The sequence below is a fragment of the Apiospora phragmitis genome (assembly GCF_038363925.1).
Source record: "Apiospora phragmitis strain CBS 135458 chromosome Unknown utg000003l:1.0-2676785.0:1.0-2680665.0, whole genome shotgun sequence".
NCBI lineage: Eukaryota > Fungi > Ascomycota > Sordariomycetes > Amphisphaeriales > Apiosporaceae > Apiospora > Apiospora phragmitis.
In genome coordinates, this window is record NW_027117401.1 from 2,412,071 (window position 1) to 2,426,413 (window position 14,343).

The 14,343-nt window shown below is 38.4% G+C and overlaps 2 protein-coding genes across 2 annotated transcripts; one reads left to right on the forward strand and one right to left on the reverse strand.

Annotated features, from left to right (window-relative positions):
• Positions 1–15: 15 nt before the first annotated feature.
• Positions 16–2,157, reverse strand: PG994_003085 (Satratoxin biosynthesis SC3 cluster transcription factor SAT20; the record flags this gene model as incomplete). Its single annotated transcript, XM_066854494.1, has 6 exons — positions 16–122; positions 175–241; positions 292–316; positions 385–869; positions 921–1,985; positions 2,131–2,157. The coding sequence occupies 6 exons, from the start codon at positions 2,155–2,157 to the stop codon at positions 16–18; spliced, it is 1,776 nt and encodes a 591-aa protein (XP_066720349.1).
• Positions 2,158–11,355: 9,198 nt separating this feature from the next.
• Positions 11,356–12,983, forward strand: PG994_003086 (uncharacterized protein; the record flags this gene model as incomplete). Its single annotated transcript, XM_066854495.1, has 5 exons — positions 11,356–11,578; positions 11,627–11,854; positions 11,916–11,989; positions 12,055–12,224; positions 12,332–12,983. 5 exons carry the CDS (start codon positions 11,356–11,358, stop codon positions 12,981–12,983), a joined length of 1,347 nt encoding a protein of 448 aa, XP_066720350.1.
• Between the last annotated feature and the right edge of the window lie 1,360 nt (positions 12,984–14,343).

Below are 14,343 nucleotides of genomic sequence, written 5' to 3' on the forward strand. Positions count from 1 at the left end.
CTGCTGGCATACCATTCAGGGGACTGATAGGTGGCCTGGTGGGAATGGGTAGTCCTTATGCATTTCGGGCTCCATTCCTAAATGTTCGTCCCCGACAATTTCGTTGGAGCCCATGGTGTGCCCTGGTACCCTGTCAGCGAAGACTCAAAGCCGAGCCGAGGGCAAAATACTTACTTAGCACAAACCAGAATCGCCAGAGTTCCTTCATGAACTCTTTGAGATTGATACTGCCAGATGTTCCCTGAAGTAGGTTAGTAGATGAAATATGTTTGGGGTTGACTCTCGACTCACCGTGATGTGTCTCATATGATTCCACCTGCATTACTTGTGAGCATCCAGTAGCGACAATACATGTTTGGCCAAAGGAGAAAGAGTCAGACTTACGCAGCTTTGTATGTTTCTTGGACGATGGGGTGCACGTCGTGCCTGCTGGCGAATTGCTTCACAGCCTCAAAGGCGTTTTCCTCTGCATGCTTCACGAATTGCTTGCAGGTTTCGCCGACACTGGCTATCGCGTAGGGGGGTATTCTGGAAATATGGGGGTTTCCCTGCTTGTCGGTCCAAATCCGATCCGTCACATCGCCAGGCTGAGGTTTGAATCTCCGGACCTTGATTTCGAACGGTTTCGAACATAGTCCCTCGCTGATTTGGATGATCCTGATCTCATCATCCGCCCAATCGGAGGCGGGTATGTCGTACATTGTGCTTCCTCGCCACCGCTTCGTCAGCTTCAAGTGGGCCTGGCGATAGACAGTGGCCGCAGTGAGCTTCCATCTGCAGCAATGCAATTGGTGGATGACCTTCTTGGATGGAGTGACTGTGCTACATGTTATGCAAGGACCCATCTCGTCGTCGGGGTTTGGTATGCACTAATGATGTCAGCAGTGGTTCGGATGCAGCTAGTGTAAGATGAAGCGTACTCGTATTTTTTGCATCTGGCAGCGAATGCAAGCAGCCATCCGCCTGGTTTTGCTGGTCTGCAGTCTCTCCGTGGGGGGTAAAGCGCCTCTCTTTCTGGGCCTCCGCCTCGTAGTTGGAACCTCATGGCTAGCTAGTACTAGCGACTCTGGAGATGACGTGCCATCTGTTGTGTAACCGGAACTGACCTCTCGAGGCTTGTCGAGGTACGATGGTATGCATAGCCATGACCCGTCTATTGGACTGGCACTACCCGAACTTTGATGGGAGCCAGGGCTGACTTGACCGTCCTCGGACCAGGCCTGCCCTTTCTCTACAAACTGCCATCCCGACTCGTCCTGGTTTAATTCGAGGAAAGGCATTGAGAGTCCAAGGTTCGATGCCATGTCAACTGAAGGTGTTGCGGATGGATCAGGCAGCGAGAAGGGTGGATTCAAGATTTGAGCCGAGGATGCGGCATCAGACTGGAGGACGCCTTCGTGGTCATGGCCAGATGCGGTCGAATCATCGGGGAGGTTGACCAAGTTGTCAGGGTTGTGGTTGGCGTTGTTGTCGTAGTCGTACAGCGGCATATTGTCCTGCTGATAGAAGAGAGGATATTGATCAAAAAGTAATGGATTATCGACAAATTGAAAGTTGAAGGACCAAGGCTGGCCGAATCCATGGGAGAAGATTGGAAAGTCAGGCGCCAAGCTGGTATTGTGGGATGGAGAGGAAGAGGGATAAGGGTAGAGCTCGGTGGTGGCGGTTGAGATGGCCTCTCCACCCGCATGGCCCATGGGCGGAGGCTGTGTGATGGCTGGCTCAAGGTTCATATGCTGCCAGGGAGTGCCGGCAGGTCGTTGGGGTGGTGGTGCTGAGGATAGCATCTCCGGCCAGTCGGCAAAGGGTGCAGCAGTCGTTGGCACACCCTGGTATTGGTATTGCATGCTGCTCATTATCACTGACACCCCTTGGTGGGGATAGCCGGGATAGTTCCTCTTCTTTGGCTGCATATTGCCGTGTAACCAGTCAGGAACAGAGTCATCTGACAGGCCAAAGCAAGGATCCGAGGCGTGGCGGGCCCTCTTTCGGGTCTTAGCAGTGTCAAACTTAAGTTAACACAGGGTTACGCTGCTCCGGGGACTCGACATATGTACAAATGAGAGGGGGAGAGAGAGAGAAAGAAGGAGGTTCCATTACATGAAAGAAGGTGGGCTCTCCCGTACGTACCACGACACGCATCAGCGGACCGGCCATTGCTGCGTGGCAAGGCAGTTTGAGTCGAAAATGAACCAAGAATACAGCCGGTGTGGAACAGCCCCGAAGTATAGGATGACCTATCGTGACAGAATATGGGGATGGACGACAATGCGCAAGTGGGATTGCAAGTGGAGTTTTTGAAACTCGTGAGGCGTAAAGTAACGGGCAAGGCTAGAGGACGGCGTATGTATGTCAGTTAAAGTGGGCGCAGGCCGGGGGGGATGTCGGATCTTGGTGGGTTGCACGACTGGACAGACGGCAGGCCGCTTTGCCTTGTTGGTCGAAGCAAAGATTAGCCAACCGAAGGTCCAGCAATGGTTTCGTGGATCGAGCTCCCGATGGATCGGGTCTCTCTCGTCAGGGGATTGGATCAATGGTTGGCTGGTGGTGCCGGCAGTGTTCCAGTTGCACAGATTCATTCAACGAAGGATCGGGCTTATTCAGTGATGGGGCTTGATCAGATTAGGATCAATCGATCAATTGAATGGATCAATCCGATCGATATTCGACGAGGTAGATATGTATGCAAGTACCAGTCCGTGATCTGGTCCGAGAACCTGGGAGGTACCTTGCTTCTTGGTAGGGACGGTTATGTGGTGTTGGGTTTTTGGGAGGTCGTCGGTGCAAGTGGAAGGGGGACTGGTCTTGTCTGGACTGGACTTGACTTGGATTGTCAGGGGTTTGATTCGCACGAATATGCAAGCAAACAAATTCAGTGCGGCGCGAGGGATATTTTCTGTAGAGGACGGATGGTGAGATAAAAAAGTATGCAGAAATGAGAAAATGTGCGTTGTCATCATCAGGTATGGTGGTTGGTTCTGGATCGTTACCCTCTTGCTTACTGTCGCCCCTTCCTTTTTTTCTTTCTTTTACTTTTCTTTTTCCTTTCCTCTGCTCAGCCTGTAGTTGCTCATTCGCACCTTCCCATAACGGGGGAAAGGAAAGAGACAGAGAGAGGGAGGGAGTGAGAGAGGCGAACCGAGCAGACCAGGGGGAATAAAGCCATCCCCAGCTTATCTCGGCTTGTGTCCTCCACCTCATGCATCTAGTGGCATAAGAAAATTTAGTGCTAGCCGGGGGTTGTTCACGACATCTCATTGGCAGCCAAGCAAACATTTGCGCATTGGCCTTGCTTATTATTCTCCCTTTCTCATATGATGTTTTGCTTTTTCTGCGCTTGCTTCTTCAGATTTTGGGCCCCAGGCTGAGGTAGGTACCTTGCGCCTGGCATCCAGCCAGAGAGATACCTGCATTGCCTACGGCTGCTTGCCCGGGCTTCTCTTCCATCTTGCGAGTACGATGGCTGGTACGATGAAGCGCAGCCCAACCGGCGCGGTGAACCTCTTGCGTTTCAGTATCCCCATGTGCCTTCATGGCATTTGTTGCGTCGTTGCTGTTGGCTGTTGGCTGTTTTGTGCGACTAAAACCACGTGTTGCTCGAGGTCGCGCCTCTTTCTTTCCTTCCGGCCTCCAAATCCCATTGGGCGTTCGGAATCGGCAAAATCGATGGTTGCAGCATTGCTGTCGCATCATTGGCCCAAGCTGTATCGAGTCAGGCCAGATGAGAACCAAGCCGTTCATGAGATGGTGATTTATTATATATGTGACAGAACAAATAACTGCACGAATCGCATCTCATCTCACAAAAGTCCAGTCCCCCGCAATGCTGCACGCACACTGCGCACTCTTTGAAATCTCACTTGTCTCGTACAGGGGTCTGGCCATGGGTGGGGGCCAGAATGGACGCGCGACGCGAGACAGGACAATACCCTTGTCTTGCCTTGCCTTGCACCTTCACCCATCTCTCCGACTGGCTGCCAAGCTTGCTCCCGCGCTCCCCTACGATGTGACAATGCAATGCTACCACATAGATCACCTTTCGCCAAAGCGACTGAAGTTGGGCAGAAACCTCGTTGGCAGGTCATATTTGATCTCACAGGAAACTGCAGAACAACCATGGGAGACTCCCTTTTCGACAGCAGAACACGGCTGACGTATACATAACCCTATCCCCTTAATGGCTGTTTCACAGCCCCCCCCCCACCCCACGATTAGTATTATATAATTAAAAGAGATCGGTAGATTTCTATAAAGTTTAATGAATTAATAAAAGATTAAATATATAAAGTATTAGTTTTTTTAAATTAAATTAATTAATAAAATAAGGTTTAATAAATATTAAAGGTATATAAAATTATATTATATTATAAATAAATAATTTTAATTTTTTAAACTTATTATTATATTATATATTATTATTTAATTTCTATTAATAATAATAATAATAGAAAGTACTCTTTATTATTAAATAGTTTTAAAATTAAAGTATATTATAACTTAATTTAATTATATAACTTAAAACTTACTTTTAACACAGCTTTATAATACTTTAAAATATATACGAGATTTAATATAAATAATAATAAACCTACTCGTTAAAAATATAATAATAATAATTAAAGAAAAAATATAAGATAAAATTATAACGATAATATTAAACGATTAATATAAATTAAATAACTAGGTTTAAATAAATAACTTAAGTCACGTGGTAAATTTAAAGATTTAAAAGAGATTTATAAATTAAAAATAAAAAAGAATTTAAAAGATTTAAATAAATTCGATAAATTTATAAAATTCATAAAAAAGAGATTAATTATATAATAATAAACGTTTTTTATATATTTTATATAAATACCTTTTATTTTAATAATTAATTTAGATATTACTTTAACTTATTAATCGAGTAAATAGCTTTAATAACTTTATTATATAATTATTTTTACTCGATTACTTTTATCATTACTTTATAACTTAAAATATTATTACTTATTATATTAATAAAGCGTTTTTTTTACTACACGTTTAATTACTCTCTTATATGATTATTATAAACTTAAATACGTTTTATTAAGGTTTTTTAAAACTCGGATAACGTTTATTATAAAGGATTATATACTTTAATTTATTATTAAAAATAAAAGCGGTAATTAAAAAACAATTTAGCCTTTATTTAATTATTAATATTAACCTCGTTTATATTATAATTATTAATTATTTAAAGGATTATAGAAATTTTATTAACTTAATTATTAAAATATACTTTTATTTTTATTAATTAATTAAAAGTATATACAAAGCTTTTTAATTAGTTTTAAAGTTTATTAAATAATATAAAGTAAAAGTATAAGCTATTTAACGTGGTTTATTATTAAATAAACCGTATTATTAAAAGGTTAAATCTTTTATTTATTTTATTTTATTAAATTTAATATATAATAGCTTTATTATTACTATATCGATTTTATTTTAAAAAAATTAAATCGCTTTAATAATTTAAGTAATACGTAAAGGCCGAAACTAAGTTAATTAAAAACGCGCTACTATTATATATAACGTTTTATATAAAGCGTTATATAATTAAATTAATGATTAAATTTTATAACGCGAAATTTAATACTTATAATATAAATTAAAATAGTTAATATAAAAGATATAGTTAATTTTTTTACCGCGATACGCGGCGACGAGCGCGTTAATAAGTATTAAGTTAAACGCTTTATTAATTATAACTTAAACTTTAAAACTTAAATAAATCGTTAATATAATTATTAAAAAGCTTTTTATAAAAATTAAAAGGTTATTTTTAATTAGTTTTAATTAATCCCGAATATTAAAACTAAATATAATATTATTAATAAAATTAACTTTATAATAAATATAATCGACTAAGTATTTATTATAACGCGTATTAATTAATATAAAAAAGCTAAATTAATTTAATTTTATAATCGAGAATAATTAATAATAATCGAATATATTAATTTATATATCACGGAGTTGAATTATTATTTTAAGCTAGCGTTTTATACGTATTATATAAAAGTACGTTTAATAATATAAGCGCACGAGCCTTTAATTAAGCCTATTTTTATTACGTAGCTCTTTAAGCTACGTCTTCGTTAATTCTATTACTCGTACCTCGATTAAACCGTATCGCCGCACTTATTTTATTATATAAAAACCACCCGTGATATTATAAGGTTAATATATTTCGTTATTTTTAATTATTTAAAGTTAATATTACTTTTTAAGTTAAGCGCGCGAATATAACTTACTAAGTAATTAAATAATTAAATTAATAATAATATAGTTTATTATTAAGTCGACTATATTATTAAATCGGCCACTTTTTATTTATTTATATAATTAAACTTTAATACGTAATATTTTTATAATTATAATATTAAATTAACTAAGAAAAGATTATATTATTTTAATAATTAAAGCGACGCGAAAAGGTTTAAATTAAATTAATTAAAGAGGTACTACAAAAGTATACGATATCCCCCGAGTTATTTTAAGCGACCGACTTCGCGATATTAAACCTCGACCTAAAATTTAAGATTTATAATATAAACTAGATTTAATTAAAAAAGAGGTGCTTTATAATTATATAATTAATTTAAATATTCGAAGGAGACCTCTTAATATTAATATTATAAGAAATATAGTTAATTTTTTTTAAAGTCGTGCGGCGGCGAACGCGTTAGTAAATATTAAGTTAAACGCTTTATCGACTATAACCCAGACTTTAAGACTTAAATAAACCGTCGATACGATTATTAGAGGGCTTTTTATAAAAATATAGGTATTATTTCCGGTAGTTTACGCTAATCGAGAATATTAAAATAAAATACGGTATTTTAAATAAAGATATATTAGATTTTAACGAAACCGGCTTTATAATAGGTATAATCGAGTTAATATTCGTCGTAATACGCGCCGATCGTTATAAAAAAGCGAAGTTGTTCTAGTTTAATAATCGAGAATAATTAACGGCTATTAAATATATTAATTCGTAAAACTAATATATTCCGCCGTTTTTAATCGTTTAAAGTTAATATTATTTCGTAAATTAACTTTTAACGGCTAGACCGATAACGAAACGAGTTTAAACTAGATTCAACACTTCGATAAATATATTAAAGCGCGAATAAAAGGCCTTTATCGCCTTTTAATCTTAAACGGTTATAAAAGCTACATTTCGGCCGAATTTTAAGAATATTATAAAAATAATGGCACTATTACGATTAATATACCTCTTTATTTATTTTATTTTTTTAACTTTTAAATATAATACCTTATTTATTATTAAAGTGTACTTATTTAAAAGAAATCGAATTACTTATTAAAGCGTCGATAAATAATATTACGAAGCTAAAGTTCTTTATTACTTTTAAGGCCGCGTATTTTATTATTTTTATAAAAAATAATATTAAATTTAATATATTTAGTTTCATATATTATTACTTAAATAAAATAATTAGTAAGTTAAATATATATCTTTAAACGATTATATTAACTCGTGGCGTTTAAAAATAATTAATACTTATAACCTTTAAATATTATTTAATCTTTAATAAACGATTAAATGTTTTAATTTTTATTAAAAATAAAGTTTTTATTAACTAAAAAAGACTTTTTAATATTAATTTTAAATAGTATAAATTAAATAACGAAAAATATATATTAATAATCTATAAAATAACCTTTATAAAACATTAAATATGTACTTTATTAAAAGTTAATTTAATATTTTTTAAACGCCGGAAAGTTAAAAAATCGCTCATTTAGTTTAAAAGAGCCCTTCGTATATAAGCATTTTAAGAGCTATAGAACGAAAAAGTAAAAGGGAAGCGTTTAGGGACTAATAAATACGGAACGGGGGATCCGTCGAAACGAAGGGCGACCGGTAAAAGGCGTTAATATATCTATAGCGAAATAGGTTATAATACGCGAATATATAAAAAAGATATAAAATTAAATACCGAATTAAATATAGAATAGTTTTAATTAATTTAAAGCGTTTAAGTTAAACTAATTTATATAAAAATAGTAAAAGATATAAAAAGTGGCCGACTTAATAATAAACCACGTTAAAATAAATTTTAATTAAATTAAATACTTTAATAAATATATTAAAAAAAAGTTATTATCGTCTTTTAGTTTTTAACGATTATAAGAGTTATACATTAATCGAATTTAAAGTATATTATAGAAATAACAATACTATTACACTTAATATACCTTTATATTTATTTTAATTATTATATATAATATTTATTTATTTAAAGCCTCGATTGATTATATTATAAAATTAAAGTTTTTTATTATTTTTAAAGCCGCGTATTTTATTATTTTTATACAAAATAATGGGAAATTTAAATTAAATATATTTAATTTAATACTTTATTATTTAGTTTAAAACTTTACTACTTAATTTAATATTTTAGTGCTTAAATAAAGTAAGTAATAAATTAAATATACGTTTTTAAACGTTTATATTTAACTTATTATATTTAAAGATAATTAGTATTTATAACCTTTAAACGTTATTTAACCTTTAATAAATAATTAAATACTTTACTTTTATTAAAAGCAAAGTTTTTATTTATAAAAAAGGTTTTTAACATTAATTTTAAATATTATAAATTAAATAATAAAATGTATAAACGTAATAGCGTATTTAATAATTTTTATACTTATAAAAACCTATACTTTATAAGTTATTAATTTAGCTTTTTTAAATATTAAAAAGTTAAAAAATCGCAGATTTAATTTAAAAAGACCCTTATTATTTAAGAATCTTAAAAGCTACAAGGCGAAAAGGTAAAAAGGAAGCGTTTAGCGACCGGCGAAAGCGAAAACAGGGGTTCGTTAAAATAAAGGGCGACTGGTGAAAGGCGCTATAATACGCGAATATATAAAAAGGATATAAAATTAAGTAACGAATTAAATAACGAGTAGTTATAATTAATTTAATTTATATAAAAATATAAAAGAATAAACATATTAGGCCTTTTAATAATATAGCTTATTTAATAATAAAGTACTCTATTCTTTTATTAAATTTAATTAATAAATTAATTAAATATAGTTCTTTTTTTAAAGTATTATATATTAACGTATTTAATATTATATTAATTTTCTTAATATATTTATAATTATTAAAGAAAGTAACTTATTAATATTAATATTTAAATTTTAAACTTAATCGATGTCAACTAGAATTAAATATTTATTTTATTAAAAGGTCTATTAATAAATATAACGATATATTTATTAGTTAAAAGGATTTTTTAAAGATATAAAGTTAATAAAAAATAAATTATATATATATAATTAGCCTTTTAATTTACTAGCTATATTTTAAAACGTTTTTATAAACCTTAATATTAATTAAAAGTAATAAATTTAATAAAAGTATAATAAAGTACGTTTATTTTTATTATTTAATATTAATTAAAAGAGTACGTTAAATATATATATATATATATAATAAAAGTAATTAAAAAAAACTATAACTTGTCGATATTAATATTTTTTACTTTTAATAATTATTGTAATTTTTAAAGCTTTTAATTTTTATTAATAAATTATTTCGAAAAAAACGAGTTTAATTAAATTAAAAGAAAATTAATTAATAAAAAGCTTAATATTAAATACGATTATTTATTTTAAATTATTAATATTAAACTTTAATAAAGCGTTTAACCTTTTAATATTTAATAAATTAAAATTATTATTAACTATTATTATTAATTTTAATTATATTTTCTGTTTTTTAATACTTTTATTAAGCTTTAAATTAATTAAAGTATTACTTTTCTTTTTAAAAATATTATAACTTAATTTATTATTAATTCTATTAATAAAAGTCTTAGTTAATAATATTAATAAGGTCAGCTTTATTTAATATTAATATAACTTATAAATCTAGGCATTTTTATATAGCTTCCCCTAAACCTTTATTTACTACGCGTTTTAGGTGGTAAACACAATGTACCATAAAGAGCGGTGGATATATATGGGTGAGCCACCGCACGGATCAGCTAAATCGGTGTACAATACGGCTAACAGGGGGGGGGGGAGGCTGTGAAACAGCCATTATGGGGATATCATCTGCAGGCGGGACGTCCCGGCTAGAGCCCACGGGAACCTCGCCGCCATGGGGCAAGTAAGACGTACTGTATGTACATAAGTTGAAGTTCCTCGGCGGAAGAGTACAATCCGGGTTCCTGGGCTCGGATATCCACACTCACGTTGCATATTATGTGAAAGTCCTTCCTCTCTGCCCATGCGCCAATGGTACAGTCGGTGTGCAAGAAAGAAGCTTCTCTAGAACCTTTCTTTTTGCCCGCTTGCAGGCTACTTCGGATCCCGGCGACGCTGGTTGCTAGTTGCCCACCCCCTCTTCCATCTGGCCGCCTCTTTGACGACTTCACGTTCGATGCCACGTCGATCGGCATACCACTAGCCTGCTTGATGGCATACAACAAAAACTGGCAAGCCCTGACAACCTCCAGTGACCACTAAACTACCGAACCTGCCAAGACCTCCCCGTGATGCTTTGCAGCGGTGGCTTGGGCTGCAATCCGCCTTGATCGCACGAGTCGATTGGCTTCGAGACAGCGCATGCAGCTCCCTGACCCGCTTTGACAAACATGGACAACTCTTCGCCTTCGTTGGGTCCCAGTTGTGATTCTTCTTCTTTATTCAGAAAGGCATCAACTTTTCTTAACCATCTTTCGAACCACCACAAGAGACTACCTATCTCCTCAGGCCTATGACGACATACACATACTGAATCACGACAGACATGCCCACGAGCCACTTAGCTGGCTAGGTATGCTGGGATCTTCGGCGGCTGCAGCCACTATCATGGCTACACCAAGTAGCCTTCAAGTCCAAAGCATCCTGGGATGGCATGCAGCAAGATGTAACGCTTTCAGGATAGGGGCCGAAGACGCTAGTCGCAAACCCAATTCTATAATACTACCCTAAGCAGTGGTCCATTGGCCTGATAGCCCCTTGCGATTACCGTGGGTATTGTCGATTTCTTCTTCTTCTGTTTCCCGTCCAAGGGTTCAATCCTTTCAACTACACCCTATAACACCAGCAAGGGCTTCGGTTACTTTCTGATGATAGCTTGTACCGGTATCCCGTGGATAACAGGGAAGTACTCTCGAAGAACCGTCCTCTGTCTCTATCCCTTAGCTCTTCATCTTCATTACCACGCTCGCACCTGCCGGCCTCCCAACCAGCCCCTTGGACTATAAAGGTCCCCTCAGAATCTTGTCTCACACCGCAGGTCGAACGTTGCTACCAGTCTTACTTGTGAATCGACAAAAGATGGCGACTCAGACTTTCTATCTTACTCCCTCAAGTGTCGCCTATGATCGGGACCAGCTTGAACATACTCACAACTCATCGCATCCACTCATCTCCAACTTCCCAACACAGATACAAGGCCCAACGGCATGGTCAGGGTTGGACGCCGACCATCCCACACATATACTCAAGCTTACCCAACATGATGTTCATATCGTAGAGACCGCCTTGGAGCGTTTCAAACGTTAGTGTTCTGCCCATGTATACATGGCATTTTGCTAACATCTCATAGGTCTTGGCATGCATGGTGACCAAGTCTTGCGGGAGCTGTTTCCTCTCCCTGGTCTGGAGAGCCGACTTGATAGATGTGCGCTAGAAGTCCACAACGGAACCGGATTATGCGTTATCCGCGGTCTCGAGTCAAAATACTCCGTCGAAGACTATATGACCATCTACTTGGGCATCTCGAGCTATATCGGCAACCGCCGCGGGCTTCAAGACGCTAAAGGATCAATGCTTTGTACGTACCTTGGCCGAACTGACCATGATGCGCAAACGAGTTGCTGACCTGCCTCCTCCAGCCCATGTGACTGATTCGAAAACCTGGACCGTTCCCCTAGAGAGGAGGCACGGTATACACACAAACTTTGGTCTGGTAAGTCGATCTTTGCAATACAACCTATTCCCTAGTATGACATAAAGTAGACTAACTATACCTAGCCTCACCATTGCGACATGGGCTCAGACATCCTGTCTCTTCACATACGCAAGACTGCCGCTATTGGCGGTCGTTTATGTGTCGCCTCTTCCCATACTATATATAACGAGCTGACCCATTCCGACCCCTCAGCTCTGCGTACACTCATGGAGCCGAACTGGCCCGTCCAAGCGTAAGTCTACCTGTTCAATTTTCCCTCCCAAGATGCTTCCCCCTCTTATCGACCGCAAGAGTCTATGGCTTTTTGACTAACCACCGCTCGTCTTCGGTACTGTACAGGAGCCTGAGGAGAAAGCCCCCCTACACATTATCTCCGCTCTTCGACTACTACCAAGGCAATCTCCTGTTTTCCATGGACCCGGCCCGCCTAGGCCCCCTCGCCTCCGCGCCCCGCGCCGCCTCCAAGCTGCCGCCCCTGACGGCCATGCAGCAGCATGCGCTGGCACGGGTGCAGCAGGCCGCGCGTAAGCACGAGATATGCCTCGAGAGCGAGGCGGGCGACATGGTCTACCTCAACTCCTGGAGCACGCTGCACGCGCGCCAGCCCTACCAGGACGGCGAGACGTTCTCGCGCCACCTCGTGCGCATGTGGCTACACAACGATGCGCTGGGGTGGCCAGTCCCGGACTCTATGCGGATGCCTTGGGACATGTCCTTTGGCGAGGCGGCCGCGCGGGTGCTCAACCGCCGCTACCCCCTCGTCCCCATGCCCGTCTATATGGAGCCGAGGTACCATAATAACACGGCTGCTTTCGTTCCGGATGATGAGGACGAGGATGAAGAAGACGACGACGTGGGCGATATTGCTGGTGGTAAAAATGCCACTACTGCCCAAGCCTCTCCTGTTGCCCTTGATACTGTTACTGCTACTGCTACAACTACGAACGCCTGTTCGAGTACTCAAATGGCGGTTGTGGGAGATACTCTTTAACTATAACCCCCCACTACCAAGAACATAAGGCTTTCACGGACCTACATATGGTTTTCCTTCGGGGTTGGGGCTTTAGAGCGCAAGTCTTAGCGTGTCTATCTGTTTCTCTTCGCTTATGGGCTGTTCTATTCTGGCAATTGGTTGTGAGACGAAAGGTTGTACCCCTGCAGCATTGCTAGATGCGTCCGATAGGGGTTACGTGTGAACTAGTTAGCGTCTTATCGGTTAAGGGTATGGTGTGTCTGATAGGTTCCTGGGTATGCCCAGGCTCTGCTTTACTTGCTTACTTACTGGATCTGGAAAATGAAAAACAAAGCCTGTTCTCTGCTAGATCAGGTCATATAAACCCATGGCTGACGATCTCTACGGATTTCTTCAGTCTGGTCTCTATTTGTCCACTGCTCGACCCCTGAATCGAATATATGTAATTAGCGCCACTGATGACATCAGGCAGATGTAAGTATGTTTCGTTTCATACGCACAGAAAACATATGTGGTCAACTTGACCTTGCAGAGACGTGGTGGATTTAGACGCTGCAGACCACCTTGCACAGGTTTCCGCTACGGGCATTCCGACATCTGCAAGTTACCTTACAAGATCCAAAACCGGGTCTGACGTTAATGACACCCACTAGAACCGGAACTGAAAGCACTATGCATGAGACTCCAGTCACGAGACAGACGTACTGACGAACAAGAAGTGCAGTTGGATTCTCAAATGTGGGTGGTACGTGTTACGAAATCACATGCTTGCAGATCTCAGAAGCTTGGCTGGAGGGATTGCGCTTGGCCGATATAACACGACATGTCATACTTCTGTACTACATACGACAACGACCTGTCCCGACAGGTAGTAGTCTCGATCCGACGGCAGAACTTCCGAGGGCGACTAGCACAGCCCGAGACAAGGATAGCGGTCAGCAGACGTAATAAGCTATCGGTAACGAGAAATTCTAGTATGGAGACGGTCCGATGAGAGCATCGGATCGTCGACGATCCGACGATTTCGTCACATCCGAAAGAATATCATACGATAACACAGGGGGCTTGCTTGGCTTGGGGGCGGGCTGGAGCTAGGGGTATGATAATCATGGCGATATCCGAGCAATGGGAGGAACGGACGCATGTAACCGCGCGCCCGGCTGTGGGGGAAGGGAGTGGGCAGGGATGAGGCCTTCTTGGCTTACAACGTCCCCCAAGGTTGTATCTGCCGAAACTCGGAGCTTTTGCTCGCGGCGGAATGTGCCACGAACCAAGCTGTCGGGTTCCCGCGCGCCGATCTGATAGGGCGCTTACACATGGAAAGGGTGATACCGCTATTAGTGGCCGTTAGGCTTGGATGATGCTCACTAACGGTCCC